At 66.9% G+C, this 20,199-nt stretch overlaps 1 protein-coding gene across 1 annotated transcript in view; it reads right to left on the reverse strand.

The window, feature by feature from the left end:
* The window catches only part of KIF1A (kinesin family member 1A), an 84,558-nt gene that overhangs the window by 23,333 nt on the left and 41,026 nt on the right, over positions 1–20,199 (reverse strand). Inside the window, exons 17-31 of the mRNA XM_055586623.1 lie at positions 19,382–19,457; positions 17,125–17,204; positions 16,768–16,874; positions 15,849–15,932; positions 13,464–13,644; positions 13,317–13,389; positions 13,082–13,175; positions 12,180–12,328; positions 11,481–11,659; positions 10,082–10,219; positions 9,146–9,412; positions 3,198–3,316; positions 1,144–1,229; positions 385–523; positions 103–271 (exon numbers count right to left, since the gene is read on the reverse strand). Of these exons, the coding sequence (XP_055442598.1) occupies positions 103–271; positions 385–523; positions 1,144–1,229; positions 3,198–3,316; positions 9,146–9,412; positions 10,082–10,219; positions 11,481–11,659; positions 12,180–12,328; positions 13,082–13,175; positions 13,317–13,389; positions 13,464–13,644; positions 15,849–15,932; positions 16,768–16,874; positions 17,125–17,204; positions 19,382–19,457 (1,941 nt within the window). The remainder of the gene's footprint in view (positions 1–102; positions 272–384; positions 524–1,143; positions 1,230–3,197; positions 3,317–9,145; positions 9,413–10,081; positions 10,220–11,480; positions 11,660–12,179; positions 12,329–13,081; positions 13,176–13,316; positions 13,390–13,463; positions 13,645–15,848; positions 15,933–16,767; positions 16,875–17,124; positions 17,205–19,381; positions 19,458–20,199) is intronic.

A 20,199-nucleotide genomic window follows, 5' to 3' on the forward strand; every position in this document is an offset into this window, starting at 1 on the left:
GGGCCTGGGCACGGGCACCTCAGCCTCCAGGGGGCCACCATGTGCCCCCGCCCCCCCGCACCTTGCCAAGGCCCACCCGCACATCCTGGGTACAAGGCTCACTTGAACTGGCAGAAGATGTCGGCATATTCAGCGGAGATGCTGGACGCCTGCAGGACGGTCACGCGGAAGGTGAAGGTGCTGCCCAGGCCAAGGTGGTCCAGGGCGGCGTCCAGGGGCCCATCCAGGGCGGCTTTCTCGGGGCTGTCCAGGAGGCTTTCCGGGGTCACCGCTGCTGGGAGCCAAGGGCAAAGGGGCGTGGAGGGACCCGAGGTGCTGAGCCCGGGCTTGGAAACTGGCCTGCAGCACGCATGCGGGCCAAGAGGCGGGGCCGCGGGGACCCACCTGAACAAGTGTTGTTGTTGACCTCGTCAGCTGAGGGCCCGGAGTCTGCGGCCTGGCCCTGGCCTTCCACAATCCGCAGCTCCTCCTGGGAGGTCCCTGAGCGGGACATGCCAACCCCGGGGCAGGACTCGGCCTGGAACTGTGCAGGCGGGGGCGGGGTCGGACAGAGCGCTGCCGGGGACCCTGAGCGCCTACCCAGGCTTGCCCCTGCCGTGGGCCTACCCGTCCCCAGGCCTCGTTCCCAGGTTCTCAGGGCTATGTTAGTCTAGGAAGCGGGAAAGGAAGGTGGGACACATCTCTGGGGTTCAGCTCTGCCCCCACCCCAGCCAGGACCCCTTCCTCAGCTCCGTCCCCGCCCTCAGCCCCGCACACCCAAGTCAGGACCCCTCCCTCAGCCCCTCCCACTGCTCCCCTTGCCTGGGCAGGACGCAGGAAGACTCTCCCAGCGGCTTTCAGGGCCTGGCCAGCTCCCCCACCAGTTGCCCACATGGCCCCCACCACCCTCACCGCGGGCCCTCCCTGCACTGCTGGACGCCCCGTGCCCCGCCTGTGAGGCCCAGCACTGACGACCTCTCTGAGAGGGACTGGGGGGCCCTGGGCCCAAGGCCTCAGAGCACCAAGGTTCAAGCAGCCGCCCGGGCTGGGGGCTCTTGCTTGAGGGCAGGAAGGGCGCCTGCAAGGAAGACGCCGCCCTCCCCCTTCCCTGAGGCCCCGCAGGGCTGGGGGCCCGTCTGGTGGCATCTGTGGCCGCACCACTACCTTCTCAAAATGCTGGTCGTCAAAGGAGATTTTGGCTGTTCCCGACTGGCGGACGCCGGAGCCGTAGTCAGGGGCCTCCTCGTCGGCTGAAACAGGACCGAGCGGAGGGTCAGGCCCAGCTTGTCCCCAGGCGGGAGAGGGCATCCAGGCTGAGCGCTTGTGGGGGGGGGGGGCGGCGATGTGGGAACCAGGTGGGGCTCCAACCCGCCTGGGGGCTCCCAGACTTGGCCGAGGGGCCCTGAATGACCAGGGCGTGTCCCGGGCACCCTGAAAGCCCGCCTCTGCTGCCCCAGGGCCCAGCAGCAGCCACGTCGTCGGCACAGCCACTCTGAAAGGGCCATGAACTCCACCTTGTCAGAGCCAAGCTTTCTACCTCTGCCCCCTGTCAAGTCCTGCCCCCAGACTCAGCTGCTGCAGCAGAACCCAGGGTCCTCTGGATCCCCTTCCCCCTCCCCCAACACGCAGCTGGATACTCAACGCCCCCACGCTCTCACACCCCCTTCTCCCAGTGTGCAGGGTTCCCTATGGCCTGGGACAAAACCAAACCCTTCTCCTGCCGCCTGAAGGCCGCTAGTCCTGGCCCCTCCAGGCCCCCTAACCCCCAGCTCCAGCCACTCTGGCTGGACGCCACTGCTGGAGACTTCACAGACGCCAGGGGGCTCCGACCCTCTGTTCTGGGACCCTGTGGGGGTGCGACCACTACCAGGGTGTCCACGCCGGCTGCCTGAGGGCCCAGGGCTCTATCCCACCACCACCCAGGCTCGGCAAGTGCACAGGAGGGCTCCTGCCACGGCAGGGGGATGTGGCAGGGATGACTGTCTCCTCCAGCTCAGCCACCACATGGGGGATGTCGGGTGTGGCCCAAACACACACAGCACCAACCTGTCTGTCTATGAAGCGGCCGGCCAGGTGGGCCTGCTCTACAGGGGCTGAGGGATCAGGAAGGGCCAGGAAGAGCCCGGGGAGGACGAGGCGCCCAGAGGGCCAGGGTGCCCTCAGGGGAGGAGGGCTGCGTTGGATGCCCCAGCATCGCCATCACCTGGCTCGTCCCTAAAGCCAGCCCACCCCCAGGCTCCCCTTCTCAGCCACGTCCCCAGGGCCCTCAGCACCATGGTCACACGGCTGGAGGAGCTGGAAAGAGCGCTTGGGATCGTGGGGAAGCGAGAGCCCGGCACAGGGGTCCAGACATCCAGAGTGCGTGCACACGGGCCACCCAGCGGGCGAGCAGGCCCCCCGTGCTGCTCACGCTCCGCGCCCCCGTCCCGGCCTGGGCCCTCGGCAGCTGCACATGGGGCATCCAGGGTGCCCGGGCCAAGCCTCAGGGAGGGGAGGAAGAGGCCCGAGGAGATGCTGGGGGCTGGAGGAGGAGAAGGGAACGCTGGCTATCGAAGTAGAGGGACCCTCCAGCCGAGCAGTCCCCCACACGTCCTCCAAGCATCTTTCCACACTCCTTTCTAAGAAGCTTCATAAAGAACCCACTTTCAGAGGGGCAAACCCAGCAAACCCGAAGCCCTCCTTGGGGTGGCTGTCCCCAGCCGGGAGGGGCGGCCGGGAGGGGACTGGGCAGTGAGGGGCATCTGCTTCTCAGTGGGGGGCTGGACCCGCTGGCCGGCAGTGGGGAGGGGCTCACGGCCTCTGGGGAAACAGGTCAGCACCCGAGCAGCCATGCACTCCAAAGTGGGCAGTGCTGGGGAGCCGGGAAGGCTGGGGGACCGAGGGCTGGAGTCTGCATACCCATCCTGGGGCTGAGACCATGGTGGGGGCTTGGGGGGCACTTCTGCACCAGGCTGGGTCTGCAGGCTGCCTGGTGGGGGCTCCGAGCCGGAGGGGGTTCAGCCAGCCCCGGGCTCGGCCGGCGCGGCCCTGAAGGCTCCAGCTGACCAGGAAGAGCCCCAGGGGCCTGAGCCGAGTGCCAGGCAGCAGGGCTTCTCTCTCAGGTAGAGACGGAGGAGACTGGCTGCATGCAGACCACCACGCAAGGCTGCGGAGGCCTCCCCCAGCCCGGGGGCCCCGTTGGAGGAGGGACAGACCCCGCCCGGGCCGCCTGCACGCACCTGAGATGGCCTGGACAGCCACGCGCAGGAAGCCCTTCACCTCGCCCTTCTCGCTGACGACGGCCACGCGGTGCACCAGCGGCACGGGGTACAGCAGGTTGCTGAGGTACACGAAGGCCCTGGGGGGGAGAGGCCGCGGTCAGGGCCGCCCGCTGGGCACCGCGCCGGGCGGCGGCAGAGGCGGCAGGGCGGGCTCACGACACAACACTGCGAAGCAGAGGGGAGCGGGCAGCCAGGCGGGGGCAGCCAGGGCGGGGGTGGGGCAGGAGCGGACAGGCAGTGGGGCGGGAGGACGCAGAGGTGAGGGGGCGGTCTGAGCAGAGGATAGGGAGGAGGAGGGTTCAGCCTGCTTCAAGGAAGACGACCAGGGACCGCCTCGCTGACCTACGACCCTCACGCTGGTGCTGATGCCCCCCGTCTCCCCTGCCCATTTCCCGGGGGCTCCTGACACTCGTGGACCCCACAGAGGGCCTCAGATGATGAAAGACGGCTCAGGGCTCCCTGTGAGCCTCTCCAGGAACACAAGGGGCGAGAGCTCCATGACGTCAGCCAGGGCCCGGGAGGAGGGCTGAACGGAGCCCCAAGGATGCCCCAGACGCAGCAGCGCTGCCTGGCACGGCCGCACCAGCCCCAGGGCCCAGAGCCCCCCTCTCCCAGCAGCTCAGCTGTGCACCCAGCTAGTGCCAGGACAGGCGGGCCAGAGGCCATGTCACCCCGTGACACCCCCTCCCTGAGCCGGTCGACCTGCGGGATCTCACAGGCAGCGGAGGACGGAGCCTGTGCTGCCCCGCGGGTGGGCAGGTGAGCACAACTCCCTTCCGTTCAGGGCGCCCTCCTTGCAGGGGACACCCCCGTTGGGGGGATCACCCTCCTTGGGGACGTGCCCTCCTTGAGGTATGTCCTCCTCGGGGGGACCCCCTCTTTGAGGGAGCACCCTGGTTTCCAGCGGTGCTCTGCCCTCCACTCCAGCCCAAAGCTCCGGGGGTGGGGGGACTGCAGGGTGTGGTCCTGGCGGAGGGGCAGGATTTGGAGCCGGATGGTGGGAGGTGCTGGGGAGGAAGTGCAGGGGGCAGGGTGAGGGGCCCAGGTGGGGACGGAGGTGCGGGCAGTTGAGGTGGGAGTCTGGGCACTGGTCTGGGTGGGGTGGGGGCGCTAGGGGACAGGAGGAGAGGTGCATCGTCCATCGCCCCGTCCCTCATCCAGGCTGGGGTCCCCGCTCTGCACGCCCTGTGACCGCAGGCTGGGGTCACGGCTGCCCCCAGGGCCCTGCGTCCCGTCTCTGGTGGGCTCCCGGCCTGGCCACTGCCGGCCTTCCCCTGGCAGAGATCAGGACTCTGCACGCCATCCTCACTTGTTCCTCAGCTCTGCCTCAAGTCTCTCTGAAACCCATCACCCGGCCCATCAGCCCTGGCCTCCCTCCTCCTCTATGGCCTCCACGGCTGCCAGAGGGGACCTGAGACCCGAGGAGACCCCACCCGCCGCGGCCTCCGAGCTCTTTGCATCCGACAGGCGCCCCAGCCCCTGCTGTGGGCCCAGCCCCGTTCTGGCCTCACACCCCAGTCTGTCTGCTCCCTCTGCACGGCCACCCACGTCTCAGCCTCCGGGCCGCTTTCTGCACAGCTCTCCCCATTGGCCCGAATCTACCAGTAGGCCCAACCTCTGTTGACTGGTTTTGCTTTCTGGGCCCCCGAAGGCTGAGCCGGGCCCCAGGCGCCCCAGGGTTCAGCCTCCCAGGGCCTGCCACTGCAGCCCCCCGCCCCCCGGCAGGCAGAGGCCCCCTCCCCAGCACAGCGCCTCTCTGAGGACGCCCCGTGGCCTCTCCCTTCAGTGCGCTCGCTGGATGAGGGGCACCTCTGCCCGATCGGTGCACGCGGGCACTAAGGCCCACTGCCCCGGCCACCACACAGGTAAGCAGAAGCCAGCAAGAGACGCTGGAGCCCCGAGAATGGAAGGCCTCACTCAAGTCGCAGAGGGCATCGCCCAGCACCCACATCGGACAGGACGGGGGGCCTCGCCTCCCAGGCACCTGGGCTCCTGGCCCAGCTTCTCTGATGGAAACTGGGGGACCATGAAATGAGCCAAGTCACGGGGTCCAGAAGGGGAAGCACAAGGCAAGGACTCAGGCACAGAGCCGGCTCCGCTCCCCTGAGGCCCAGCCGCCCCGTCCTGCCCCAGAGGGCTGAGGGGACTGGGTGGGGCAGCCCCCAGTTGCGGGGCCCAGTCGCGCTGCCCTCCAGGCCTGCCTGCCCCTGGGCCCAGCCTTCTGCAGAAAGCAGGGTCGGGAGACTTCCCGGAGCCCCAGGCACCGGGCGGGGGGCCTGCCCACACCCCTGCACCCTGCAGGAACCCACAGGAGGACCCACGGGGAGGGCACACCACCTCGGTTGTGGGCTAGTGAGGGCACGATGCCTTCCTGAGGCAGAGCGTCAGGCTGTCCAAGGGCCACCAGCCAGGAGGGCCCGCCAGGCTCGGGGCCGCCTCCTGGAAGGCTCAGGGGGCAGGCCCCCAGGTGCTGGCTCCCGGCTCCCTGATGGCCTCTCGCAGTGCCCTGCAGGGAACCTGGGACCACCCTGAGGGGCAATGAGGGGAAGGAGGTCAGCCCTCCTTGCTCCTGAGCCCATGGAGGCCAGGCCCTAGGCAGTCCTAGGCAGTCACAGCAGGGCAGCGGCAGGCGGGCATCCCTGCTCCCCCACGGCCCCGCGGCTGCACACACGCCCTGCTGTCTCCCGGGGGCACCTCCTGCCACAGGGCCCATGCATCGAAAGGGGCCGCACTCCGTGAGTCCTAAGGCTCAAACCATCCCACTGGCAGCCTGCCACCGAAAGCTCCAGGGGAGAAACCATGCGTGACGGCCCCTGCGGGCCCACCCGGGCCGGCGCTGGAGCCCCCAGCACCACGCGGCAGGCAGCCGGGGTCCCCTCTACTCACACCTCAACACGGACGTTGGGGCTCCCTCCCCAAAGGCATGCCTCAGCTGGACTGGGGGCATCGTCCTTCTAGGGGCTCAAACACAGCACCAGAGGTCTAAGCAGTGGTGCTGGGGCTGGCGAACCACGGCTTCCACACCCCGTCTCACAGGTGGAGACGGAGGCCCGGGGACAGCAAGGCTGGGGGCAGATGCTCGGCTGGGGCGGGACCAGGCTGGCTCTGGGGCAGCTCCTGGCTGTGGGCACCGCGCCCCAGCGCCCACCGGCTTACTCAAGGTTTGTTAGGCAAATCAAGTCTTTCCCGATCTCCGGGGTTTCCCCACATCGGATCACGGGATTTCCCCACATCGGAAAGGAAAGAAAACCCAGACGCTTAGGGTATGGTAAACGGCAGGGCTGGGGGCTTCAAGGGCCCCCCTGTCTGGAGGTTGGGGTTTCACAGAGAAAAAGACGCCCGAGTCCACAGCCACGCTCGCCCTCCCTGAACCTCACTGCCGGCCGTGGGGGGCGCTGGTCCCCACACTCCTGGGGGCACCAGGCAGGTTCGCACACGTATCAGACGCAGCCCTGGGCGAGGGCTTCCAGAGGGCACGGCAGCCTGGCGGGACCCTCTCTTCTCACTGCCCCTCGCCCCGGGACGATGACACCGCCTTCACCCCGAAGGGACCCCGGGGCCTGGCACCCCTGCCCCTGGTGCCAGCACCAGCCTCGAGGGTGGGGGCAGGAAGACCCCAGGCCCACCCCAACTGACGGGGATGAGAGAGGGTGGGGCCCGAGGGGTAGAGGCCGGGCCCTCCAGACGCCCAAGTGGACGGCAGCGCCCACCACCCCGGGGGCCGGAGCAGCCTGGCCCTGTGAGGAGGACCCCGCCGGCCACGGCGTGCCCACCCACACACGGTGGCCTGACGCCTTGCTGGAGACCACTCGGGCTGAGTGGCCTGGCCCGCAGAGCACACCCAGGGAGCTCGGCCTCGCCAGCCCAGTGCTTTTTCGCCCAGAGTCCTGGATCCTACACTTGGTGGGGGGCACCTGTCCTCCTTCCTCGGGACCGTCCATCCCAGACGGTCAGCCCCTCACCTCCTCTCTCTGCGGCTCCCCTGCCCACCCCCCTTCTGAGAGCAAAGGTCCAGGCGGGGAGGATCTCGGGGGAGACTGAGCCCGCAGGCCCACCTCCTCACCCCGGGCTGGCCCACCCCACCCCGCAGCGCAGCGGCACGCAGGCTGACCCTGGACTCGGAGCAGGGCCCCGCCGGGACCCTGCTCGGAAGTGAGGGCACCTTGAAGCAGGCTGAGACCCGCCAGGGACAGAGGGGGCGGCAGAGGTGGGGGCCGGGGCGGAGCGTGGGGGAGCGGAGGAGGCGGCGCTAACCACGAGATTGGTGAGGTGCAGACGCATGCTGGGGCCACGGAAGCCTTTCCGGAGGGAGGCAAGAGTGGGCGCCCCAATTTCGCTTAAGCTTTGGAGAGAGAGCCAGCGGCTACCAGAAGGATAAAGGGAACCACACACGGGTCCTCCTCAGGGCTGGGCCTGCACAGCTGCTGCGCGGGAAAAGCCAATTCTTGCCAAACCAGAAAAATCAGGACGTTTCCAAATGAAGCCCCTCGCAGACGGCCGCGTGGGGAGCTGGCCTCTCGCGCGGCTTTGGTTTTGGTTGTTTCGTAACATCCCAGATCACGGGGGGAGTGTGGGAAGGACCCAGCTCTTTCTGGCTGAGACTGCAAGAGCCCACCCCCATTTCTCCCAGTGACCCCACACCTGCCTGACACCCAGCTGCCCCGGCCCGTGCAGCCGGGCTTTCTGAGAGGCCTGCATGGGGCCAGCCCCGGGGGTCACACCTTCGCTTGGGTCGGTAGGGCAGGAAGCTGGGCTGGGGCATCTCAGGAGAGAGCTGCTGGCCCCCACTCAGGGAGACCGAGTCAGAATAAATCCGCGACCCCCTCAAGAGAGCCTACTTCCTTCCCAGAGGAACCAGAGGGCTTCCACTTCAGCAGCTGCACCCAAGGGCTCCTAGAACAAACCCCGTTATCTGGGGGCCAGCCTTGCCACCGCTTCAGCACTGGCGCTCCAAGGCCAAGACTTCCAAAACCTCCCCTTAGCCCAGGGAACGATCCCAGACTCCTACAAAGGCTGCTGTTGAAGCTATCTTCCACCTTGGCAGACACAGAATGCGCAAATTCAGTCTCTGTGAGCCGAGGTTTCTAGATCTCTCCTCCTCGCTTCTGTCCCATGGTGACAGAAACACAGATGGACTGTACTTGCCCCATCTGCCCGCAGGGCGAGCCCTGTGCCCCCTCCTGGACCTGGTCTCTCTCCTGTCTAGAACCCTGAATCCCTGCCTCTCCTCTGTGAAGGGCACCTCCCTGGAGGGCACAAGGCCAAGGGTGTGTCTCCAGTGCTGACGGCCTGAAGGTCAGGAGGGATGGGGTGGTCTTGATCTTAGATGGAGACTGGCTCAGAGAGGCGCCAGGCTGCCCAGGGCTTCAGAGGGAGGCCCTCCCACTGCCAGGCTCTGCCCTTCCTTCAGGACCCCCTGCCCCCCGACGGCCTCCTCCAGGTTCTGCTCCTCTTCCCATGATGGTGGCTGGGGGGCACTGGGAGCAGACCCGTACCCTCTGTCTCTTTTGGAAAACAGCAGAAGGAGGGACAGCAGCCTCAGCTGATGGGCAAGGGGGCGCAAGGATGCCTGCCCCCACTTTTCCAAACGTCCCGAGCCCCCTGCACGGGGGTGGGGGCTCCCCCCGGGGTTCCAGAGGCCTCTCTGCAGAGACAGGCCCCCCTGCGTGGAGCCTGTGCCCCGGGGCATCCTGCCTCCTCTGTCACTGGGCCCCCACCCTCCCCGGCTGGGCCTCCCCAGGACGGCCAGGGGCGCACTCGTGGCCTCACTCGTTCCCCAGGGAGGCCAGCCCCTGCCTGCCCCCCGCGCCAGAGCGGCGCCCTGCGGTGGCCCACCGTGCCCACAGCAGTGCTCCTGTGCAAAAGAGCTGGTTCCTTCCCAGCATGCCGTCCTCAACCTCACCAACCTTCCTACTAAACTGAACAGGGGGGGCCGGTCGTAAAACGGGTCCCGGCCGTCGCACAGCACGTGCTCCGGAAAGACGTCGTCCTGCAGGTCCTCCTCCTCCTCCTCCTCCTCCTCCTCCTCCTCCTCCCCCACGCTCTGCTCCTCGGCAGGCTCGGTGGCGTCGGAGTCGGGGCTCGAGAAGGTGGGGGAGGGGGTGAGAGCAGCCATGCGCTCGCTCATGCATGTGTTGAGAAGAGGGTAGCTGTTGCAGCCAGAGACGACTGAACTGGGGTTAGTGCGACAAGACAGAGAGAAGTTAACACCGGCTCCTCGGGGGCGGCGGGGCGGGGCGGGCGGGCAGCCGCGTGCGGCCCAGCCGACACACAGACCACCGAGGCGCCGCCTCCAAAGACGAGGTGGCCCAGGCGCGCCGTCCCCAGGCGTGGATACGCACACCCGCCCGTGGACGGCGCGCAGCCCCGAAGGTCCCTGCAGGTCCCAGCAGGCGTGGTCCTGGCCGGGCGTGGCCAAGGTCGTGGCCATACTGAAGCCTCAGAAACCACGCCCCGCGGGGGGCAGGGGCTGGGTGCAGCCCCCAGCCCAGGAGGCAGGGAACAACAGGCGTGGACTCTGGGCTCTGGGAGCACTCACGCCCCACCGGTGACCCAGAAGGCCCGACCAAGCCCCATTCTCACCCGTGGACAGGTGTCGTCTGAGGGCTACGGCCCCGAAGCGGGGGTGGGTGGCAATGCGGAGACCCCCTCCCCATCAGCGCCCGCTGGTGTGTGGAGAGGATGATGGGGTTGGGGGGGAACTCAGACCAGGGAGCACCAGGGCGGGGGATTCGGGATGGAGGAGGGCCAGCACCCGCCTCGTGTCAGGGCCAGGGCCCAGGCCCTCGCCACCCACCAGTCTCCTCCCAATCTCTCAGGCCGGTCCAGAGGCAGACACCCACCTGCCCACCAGCCGGAACCAGGGGAAGCGGTCGTAGAAGGGGTCTCCTCCGGTGACCACGTTGTCACAGTCCTCCATGATGCTGGAGGGCACCTCGGCCGCCCGGTCATACATCTCCCGCATCAGGTCTAGCCGCTGCCTGCGGGGCAGAGGTCAGCATGGGCCCGGGCAGACCGTCCTCCTCAGGGTTGCCCTCGGCTCAAGCAGGTTTGCTGGACAGACCCTCCACAGTCCTCGGAATCGGCTGACCGTGAGCAAGGGGCTTGCGGTTCAACACACGTTCACCACACGCTTCTCTTAACCCCAGTGACAGCTGCAGGGTGTCAGCAGAGGACGGGGCTGGGGCCAGCCAGGGCGGGGGGACCCGGACTCGGGCACGGAGCCCCGGGAGCTGGTGAGCGAAGGGTGAGTTGTGACAGGACACGAGGAACAAGGCATTTCCTGAGTCATCAGCCTGGAAGACCAGCAGGCTGTGGGAGAGACACCCGCGAGGGATATTTCCCTCGGGGGCCCAGGTGCAACAGGAAGGGCCTGGGGAGTCTTTCATCTCCCAGGAGTAAGGGCCTGGGGGGTCATTCACCTCCCAGTAGTGGCTGCAGCTCGGAGGCCAGGGGCAGGTGCGCCTGTGAACATCCATGGTTGGTGTGCAAGTGCCTGCGTTTGAGGGTGAGTGGGACCACGTGTGTGAACGTGCGTGGCTGCACATGTGAGTGCGTCTGTGTTCATTTCCTGTGTCTCACGGTGTTCTGACGTCTCTGGGGCCTCGCTGCCTGGGAAGACCCTTCCCCCACAGTGAAGACCCCCTTACCCGGCCCAAGCCCACTCAACCAGCCAGTTCCCCTGCCCTAATCTCCAGGTGCAGGGCCAGGCCACCAGGCAGCCCCTGCCCCAAGCCTCCAGCGCTGTTCTAACCGGCCGGGCCTCACCGTTCACCTTGTCCAGCTGTGCCCACGAATGCCTGGAAGAGGCCGTAGTGAGACCCCACTTCGTCCCCGACAGCCCTGCACCTCCCCTGCATGCGGGTGTCCCTCCTTCCAGGGGAAGCTGAGCAACAGTAAACTTTTCTCCTGCGGCAAAGCCCCGCCCAGTCACCTTCCCCCAGGAAGAGTCAGGCGCACGCAGCAGGGTGGGCGCGTGGGGCCCCGAGGCAGAGGGGAGAGCAGACTGGCTGTCCTCAGGGGACCCGCCCTGCACTCCACCACCCCGAGGCGGAGGAGTACCTGCCTTCCTCCCCCCAGCACCTCACCCGCCCCTTCCTCCAGCTTCAGCCTGGCTTTGGCAGAGCAGAACACAGATCCCTTAATAAGCCTGGATCCTGCGTACTTTCTTCCAATTTAAAAAGACACTGAAACAGGAAAACTAGCCGCCAGACATCCACGTTCACTCCGCTTCCTACGCACCTGAGTTTCTCTAGCGTCCAGTAGTGGGTGGCCCCGTTCTTCTGGTCTTGGACCTCCACGGCCACGATGGTGCGCGGGAAGGGGCGAGTCTCTCGGTCTTTGGCGGCCTCCGGGGGCAGCAGGTCAGGTGGCAGCGGGGAGTAGAGTGTGTCCGTGAGGAGGACAAACTGGAACTGGACCTGTGCCCGGTGAAGATGACACCTGTCAGCCCTTGGAGGTGGAGCCCAGCCCTGGAATAGCCTCCTTCCCGCGGCTGGAGAGGAAGCTCCACTACCCCCGCGCTCCGGCCTGCCTACGCGCTCCCCTTGGTCAGCGCTGGCCTCCTTTCAGCCTAGGGAGGCAGAGCCGCTCAGCTGGGAGTCCTACTGGGCTGGAAAGGTGCCCACGGCAGACGGTGCAGACGGCATGGTGGGGGCTTGGCATAGCAGGACGTGGGGCGTGGCGTGTAAGGGACATGGCATGGCAGGTCGTGGCAGGGGTGTGGCGTGGTGTGGCATGGCAGGGCCTGCTCTGGGCTGTGGTGTGGCATGGCGAGGGCGTGGCATGAGCCTGCCGTGCGTGACAGGGGTGTGGCATGGGCGTGGCATCAGCGTGGCTGCGTGGGCGTGATGGGGCGTGACGGGGCGTGACGTGGCATCAACGTGGCTGCATGGGCGTGGCAGGGCGTGGCGGGGGCGTAGCATGGTGGGGCCGGCCCACCTTTTTCTTGAGCTCCACGCTGATGGCGTTGGCCTCCTTGAGGAAGATGGCATTGCCCCACAGCAGGTCCCGCAACGATGTGAACTGGTACCACTTCCACTTCCGGAAGGCCCACAGTGCCAGCTCGCACTCTCGCTCGGTCCACTGGACTGTGTGGAGAGGCAGGCCCAGTCGATGGGGGGCGCAGGGCTCAGGGCCCCCAGGGTCGCACCAACTGTCTGGGGCGCTCGGGAAGGGAGCGGGCAGGGAGATCTGCCTCGGGGAGCGGCCCTCGGGCAGAGGGACCGCCACACCCCCGCCGTGAGCGCGAGGGCTTGAGGGTCAGGCCGGAGCTCAGCAAGGACTGGGGGCAGCAGTGGGGCGGGGGCAGGAGAACGGGCTGCGGCCTGGCACCCTGCCCTCCACCCAGGTAGACGAGTCCAGACAAGGGTGTCCAGGTCACATCCACGAAAGGGCCAACCAGCTGACCCAAGGCTGAGCTGGATGTGAACCCTGCCTGCGGGCGGTCCTCTGCCCGGCAGCTGCGGTCAGCAGTGGGCCGCCCAAGCAAACGCTCCCAAACAGAGCACAGACCTTGATCCGGGAGGAGCACTAGGGCCCCTCGGGCAAGACAGGCCGGGTGGACGCAAGGTGCCCCCACGGGACCCTGCCCCGTCCTCCTCATGCTCCGGGCTGCCTCCCCCAGAACTGCACGTGTGTGCACACGTGTGTCTGTGTGCCTGCACAGGTGCCTTCCTGCTGCAGCACAGCCTCCCAAATCCTGCCTGCAGATCGGGGTCCCCCGGGCAAAGATGCAGACCAGCCGACCTGCAGGGAGTGGGCCCAGGCCCATCTCCTCAAGGAGACCCCTCCCCAGCCCCAGGCAGGCCCCACTCGCCCCTACGCTGGACACGACCCCTCACCTTCATCCTCCGGCTCCTCCTCCTCCTCGTTCACCTCGGGGTAGTACCTGGAGTCCATCTGCTTCTGCAGGGCCTCCAGCTTGCTCTCGTAGTCCTGGGCACAGAAGCGCGCCTGTGGCTCCATGCGGAGACCAGCCCCCTGTGGCCCTCCCCGCCGGATACGGCACCCCCGCGCCAGCTCCGGAGGCTGAGCGAAGGACTGGGGGAGCGGGGACCCGGGGTGGGGGCGCCTCACCAGCCGCTGCTGCTCCAGCAGGTAGGTGGCCTCCTCGCGCTCCCTGCGGTACTGGTCCTCCAGCTCCTGGAGCCTGCAAGAGCAGTGCGTGAGTGCGGGGCGTGGGGCGCGCGGCGGCGGAGGACTGGGAGGGGCAGCCCCACCCACCTCTGCTCCATCTCCTGCTTCATGTCGATGCCCTGCTTCTCCAGCAGCTCGCGCTGGGCGAAGGCCCAGTCCACGGGCTCGGCCGGCGTCTCTGCGCAGGGCGTGCGCTCACGCTCCTGCCGGGCCTGCTCGGGGTGGTTGAACCGGAACACGTGGCTCTTGCCCATGATGATGCGGTTTCCTGGGGGACGGGGACAGGGCTGAGGCCCGAGCCGGAGAAGCTTTGGTCTGGGGGGCCTCGGGGGAGGAGAGCGGAAAGGGAAGGAATCTCCCCGGGGTCCCAGCGTCACCCTCCCCAGGGGGCCCCCAGTTGTCCAGGAGCCAGCCCACTGTCTCCTCCGCCCAGCATCCCCCTCACCTGCCTCCCGCGGGATGGCCTCCTCCCCCACCAGGACCCGAAGGAGCATCCTCACGCTCCCCGAGCCTCCCCTGGGCCCCTCCCCTCCCAGCAGCAGTGATGTTTGAGAACAGTCATGGGGCGTCTCCACCATCCCATCCTCTCCACAACCCCGCACATGCAACTCCCAGGCCACCCTGGCCTCCTGCCCCATGCCCTGGGCCCGGCACCCCCCATCTGAGGGCTAGGCTTGGCCCCTCTGCCGGGCACTTCCCTTCCCGGCTGTCCCCTGGATGGCAGCAGAGCAGGGGCAGGCATGTTTCCAGAGCCAGGCTCCACCCTGTCGGCAGGACCCTCCCAGGCACACAAGTGCCCCCAGGGCAGTGCCAGCCCTCCAGGGACTGTCCTGCCTGGAGGCAGGGGTCTCAATGAACCGCCTAGTTTCCTCCTGACTTTCTCCAGGAATCACAGCTCTACTCTGGGGCCTGCAAACCCGGCTCAGTCCCACTCCCCACAAGAGGCCCCCAGCCTGCAGGCAGCTCCTCCTCCAGCCCCTGAATTCCACTCCCCTCCCAGCCCAGGCCCTGCCCTGAGCCTGCGGACACCGATCCTGAAGTGACAAGGGAGACAGAAACTGCTCTCTGGACCTGCCCTTGCCTGGCTCAACCAAGCAAGGATGCCAGCCACGGGCAGCCCCATGAGGCCCCTGGGTCCAGGAGTGTGGTGCGTCCCCCCCTCAAAGCATGCCAGGACCGCAAAGGCAGGGAGGGCCATTTGGAGCAGCCAGAGAGGTCTGGATGTCAGGCTGGGGGTGTCCCCTCTGTAACCCCAGCTGGGGCAGAGGGAGAGTCCCTTCGTTCTTAGCAGAGTCACCAGAAATGGTGACACGACGGTCTGTCTTATGTGTCAGCAGAGCCAGGGAGAGTGCCCTCGTTCACAGCAAAGTCACCCAGACAGCGATACAACAGTTCGCCTTATGTGTCAGCTCGGCTGGGGTGCAGAGCCAGGGAAAGTCTCTTCGTTCTTAGCAAAGTCACCTGGACAGAGTGACATGACAGTCCGTCTCGTGTGTCACCCGGACACGGTGACAGGACAGTCCGTCTCGTGTGTCACCTGGACACAGTGACACGACAGTCCGTCTCGTGTGTCAGGTGACACGACAGTCCGTCTCGTGTGTCACCCGGACACAGTGACATGACAGTCCGTCTCGTGTGTCAGGTGACACGACAGTGTGTCACCCGGACACAGTGACACGACAGTCCGTCTCGTGTGTCAGGTGACACGACAGTCCGTCTCGTGTGTCACCTAGACACGGTGACACGACAGTCCGTCTCGTGTGTCACCCGGACATGGTGACACGACAGTCCGTCTCGTGTGTCACCCGGACACGGTGACACAACGGTCTGCCCGTGTGTCAGCTTGGCCGGGGAGCGGGCCCAGCGGTGTGCTCGGGCACTGCTCTAAGTGCTGCTGGGGTGGGGGAACGTCTGTAGCTGGGGTGGTACCTCCAATCACGTGACCTCAGGACAGGAGACCACCCACAGGATGTGATGGGCCTCGCCCCTTGGGAAAAGGCCTTAAGAGCTAAACAGAGACGTCCCTGAGGAGAAAGTTCCACCTGCGGATTGCAGACCTGTCTGTCCAGCCCCCACCACCTCCCGAGCCAATTCCAATGGAATAAGTTCCTCGGTAGATGGACAGACAGATACAGCAGTATACACACGTGTGTGTGTGTGTACATACATCTTCCTCCTGCATGTTTTATAACACCAGGGCACGAGGCCCAGCCAGGGGGCCAGGGTGTGGGGGTCGTGCAGCTCACACCCCGGTGGCTGCTCTACCAAGGCCCCCCTCCATCCCATCAGGGCTCTGGGACAGGGCCCCTCGTGGAGTTACACCTCAGCGCTGCCGCCAACAGCCTTCAGCCCACCACCTCCAACCCTACGGTGCAGCTGGGGTGCCTGCGAGCTGGCCAGGTGCCTGCAGCCCCACAGCCTGGGAGCAGGGGTGCACAGGCGTGAGGAGTGGGGCAACCCCCCCAACTGTACCTGAGCGCAGGACGCTGGGCTCCGTGACTTTCTTGCCGTTGACGTAGGTGTCCGCGCCTTCACAGGGCTCTAGCGTCACCACAGCTGCAGGACAGGTGGGGCAGAGAGGAGGGCTGTGAGCGGCTGTCGCCGTGGCTGTTTCACTGAGTCCAGCGAACTGGACTCAGTGCGAGTCCAGCAAGCTCTCAGGGTGGAGGGGGGCTCGACCCACCTGGGCACCTGGCACCCAACTGTGGGCCCCGCAGGCGCCTCCTTTCTGCGGCACCTCGATTTGGCCTCAAAGAAGCCGGTGGGGAATCTCAGCCCCTCACAGGCAAGGGAGGTGACACCCGGCAGGGAGGCTCTTGGGCCCCAAGTCAGAGCCAGGGAGGCCATGCCGGGCACCCACCCTGCCCTACAGGGTCTCCAGGAGGGACGGTGCTGGAGTCCCAGAGCCCCTCCTGTTTTTGTGTCCACCCCCCGAGGGCAGGGAGAGCTTTAGGGACAGAATTGTGGGAGAACCAATGTCCTCAACACAGCTTACGGCCACCACCCTGAAGTGGCCCGATCACAGAGAGGTCAGTGGTCTGCAGCCCTGAGGCTGGCCGGACGCCCACCAGGGAGCGTGCACTGAGCTTGGGGGCCGTGGCCGCTGTGACAGCAGGTACCTCCCCAAAAAGGAAGACGGCAGCGGTGACGGAGACCCAAGGGCAGGCCGGCCAGGGAGATGGACAGATGGCCATTCCCAGCCCGCGGGAAGCTGTGGCCTGAGAACAGTTGTCCCCTTGACCTGGGCTCACTGCCCTCCCACCTGTGAATGCCCCGACTGGCCCCCCCATCTGAGGAGGGAGCCCTGGGTCCCCAGCCCAACTGTCCAAGCACCTTTAGAACCGGGGTGGTTCCTAGCACTGACTAGGAAGCCAGAGGGGGGAGGCGGTACCTTCACTTCCCCCGCGGGAGTCGCTCCGGAAGACACAGTGCTCCTCTTTGATGAAGTGCCCGCTCAGAACGATGTCCTGCCGCTTCTCCGCGTCCTCCCGGCCCACCCTGCGCGCAGCTGGCCGTCAGCACCATGGGCCCAGCGCACCGTGATGCCACCCCCCGGCCCACACCACCCCCCGCAGCCTCCTGGATGCCCAGCCCTTACAGGGAGCGGCTGGAGAGCACACAAGTAGGGGCACAGGGGACACCCCGACACGGCCTGGCCATGGGGAGCCGCGCTGCCCAGAGGGGCTGCAGTGTCACCAGCAGCGCCCCGCCACGCGCCCCGCCCTCCCTGCTCCCTGCTGACCCCCACCTGGTGATCCCATCCTTGATGTAGTAGAGCAGGCACTCGGACATGAGCGGGTCCTCATTCAGGTTGACCAGATGTGGCGTCTGGGGAGACAGGGGGTCACCTCTCTTGGGGAGGGCAGGAGCCTGGCCCTGGCCGCCCGCTGCCCTCTCTCTGCCTGGGACCACCAGCCCTAGGCCCGGCCTCACGGGGACACAGTGTCCCCCAGTCTGGCCAAGAGGATGGGGGGAGACTCTGATGGGGACCCCAGAGCCTTCGGGGCAGCACTCGGGGATGCTGGAGTCCAGCTCTGAGCACTGGAGGCGCACAGGGCTTGGATGTGCAGGGCAAGCCTGGGCTCCATGGGGCCTGAGCTCAGTCCTCCACAAAAACAGGACCAGAGGTCCCCATCCCAACCCAGGGGCTGAGGCCCCAGGGGGACCCAGGAGCCAGGAAGGGGGTGAGGGTGCCAGGCAGGGGGGCCTTGGGCCCTGGAGGCCGAGAAGCAGAGACGCTGTGAGCCAGCCGGGTCGGACGCCCCCCACCTGTCCTCACCAGGGGTCTACCAGAGCGCGAGTCACGGCCAAGGGGAGCGCCTCCCCCCTGGCCCTGTCTAAGCACTGGCCACCCTGTGCCCAGAGCAGCCGCGGCAGGCTCCGACCCTCCTCCTCTGCTCTCCCTCAGGGTCTCTGGGCCCCAACACTTCCCGACCTCCACCCCGTCCCGGCAAGGACTCTGCAGCATGGTGAGGCTGGACAGCTTCCTGCTTCCCACCTGGCTCCTTGGGGCCAGCTGTCCACACCCTCAGTACAGACCCCTGGGGCCCCTCAGTACTCAGCACAGGGTCAGGGCGACCTGGTCATCAGACACAGGACAGACCATCTCTAGCCACCCTGTTCCCCGGAGAGTGTCCTGCGCATCTCCAGAGGAGACGTCTGGGGCGGTCTCCAGGGCCAGTCCCCTCCTGGTCAGTGCCCAGGCCTGTGCCACCAACAAATCACTCTGCCACCAACGAAGCCAAAAGACTGCGCAACTGGTGCCCCGAGGGCCTGTGTACCCTGTACCCCAGCTCTGCACACTTCCCAGGGCACCCCCCAGGGACGGAGCACCCCCCAGGGACGGGGCATCCTCCCATGGATGGGACACCCCCGCAGGGACAGGGCATCCTCCAGGGACAGGGCATCCCCCCAGGGACAGGGCATCCCCCCAGGGACAGAGCACCCTCCCAGGGACAGGGTACCCCTCCCATGGACAGGGCGCCCTGCTACGTGCAATGAATCCCAAACAAAACTAAAAGCCTATCTGGACAGATGCGAAGCACACCCAGGGCGCCACTGCCCCCCGCCCAGGGCCCCAGGGCCCCAGGCACCCTCCCTCCTGCCTCTGGGCCCCCGCATGTGCTGCTCCCTGGCTAGCGGGCGGGGTGCAGACACAGCCTGAGGAGGCCCAGCCCCGTCCGCAGGGAGCAGCCACCCTGAGGGATGAGCCCTCACACGGCTGCCCCGTTCTCCTCTCCCCTTGGGGCCCCAGAGGCACAGCACTGGCGTCACGTGCCGCCAGCTCCAAGACAGGCAAACACAGAAGCCCTTCTGTGAGATGAAAACTCAGCCAGGCACTCCCTCGCTAAAGAAGCGGCAGGGCCAGGGCCTGAGGAATCCTGTGCTAGGGCCACAGCGGACTGCCACCGCCTCTAGGAAGGCTTCCGGGCCTGAAGCACGGCTCCTAAGGGCTCTAAGGGTCTAGCGATCTTTGGCAGAGGAGGGTGGGTCTGTGTCCTAGAACCACAGAGACTTTTCCCCAGTGCTCATGCCCTGCCCCACCTGAGCTACAGAACAGGGGGTGGGGCTTGGTTCCACGTGAGGTCCTGGGCCACGGGCAAGCCGGGCTAGGTGCAGGAGTCCCTGCTGGGACGGCTGGACTTACTTCAGCTAACCTCCAAGAGGACAGCTGGCTCCTGGCTCATGTCCCCCAGCCCCGCCCTGCAGGCTCCTGACGGGGTGCTGGCTCCCGCTGTTTCAGGAACCCAGTCTCAACCTAAGGGGCCCAGCCCACCCCTCAGGCAGCTAAGTGACCTCTCTGATGTCCTTCGGCCACAGAGACATCCCGTGGTGAGCGGGGGTTGGGGGTGGCGAGAGGCCACACAGGGAAGGAATGGCTGTGGGTGAGCGTGGCCGGGTCCCCGGAGCCCACTTCCCTGCCCCCAGGAGCTGACAGCTGCCGAGGGCTGCAGGTCCCCCTTCCGTCCATGCTGGGGCAGCCCAGGGAACGGATCAGCTCCTACCTTTTTGGGAGAGAACACCCCCAGCGTGCCACCGTCCTCCCGCATGGCCACGCCCATCTCAGCCAGCAGCGCTTCCCTGGGGGTCAGAGTGAGGAGTCAGCACCCACATGGGGTTTCATCTGGTCTGTGGGTTCAGGTGCCCCTTGGAGAGACTGCTCCCTTGATTGGGGGTCAGGTCAGTGGGGCCACTGGTGACAGGCGTGGGATCCCTGGCTGCAAGACCCCAGAGCTGGGCACAGAGTCCCAGCCCCAACCTCCCACCTCTCCATCAGGTGGCCTGGTCCCAGCCCCCACTTTTCCATCAGATGGCCTGGTCCCCCACCTCCCACCTCTCCATCAGATGGCCTGGTCCCAGCCCCCACCACCCACTTCTCCATCAGATGGTCTGGTCCCCAGCCCCCCAGCTCCCACCTCTCCATCAGACGGTCTGGTTCCCAGCCCCCCAGCTCCCACCTCTCCATCAGATGGTCTGGTCCCAGCCCCCACCACCCACCTCTCCATCAGATGGCCTGGTCCCAGCCCCAACCTCCCACCTTTCCATCAGGTGGTCTGGTCCCCAGCCCCCTAGCTCCCACGTCTCCATCAGATGGCCTGGTCCCAGCCCCCACCACCCACCTCTCCATCAGATGGTCTGGTCCCAGCCCCCACCTCCCACCTCTCCATCAGATGGTCTGGTCCCTAGCCCCCCAGCTCCCACCTCTCCATCAGATGGCCTGGTCCCAGCCCCCACCACCCACTTCTCCATCAGATGGTCTGGTCCCCAGCCCCCCAGCTCCCAACTCTCCATCAGATGGTCTGGTCCCCAGCCCCCCACCTCC

The sequence above is a fragment of the Bubalus kerabau genome, chromosome 6 (assembly GCF_029407905.1).
Source record: "Bubalus kerabau isolate K-KA32 ecotype Philippines breed swamp buffalo chromosome 6, PCC_UOA_SB_1v2, whole genome shotgun sequence".
NCBI lineage: Eukaryota > Metazoa > Chordata > Mammalia > Artiodactyla > Bovidae > Bubalus > Bubalus kerabau.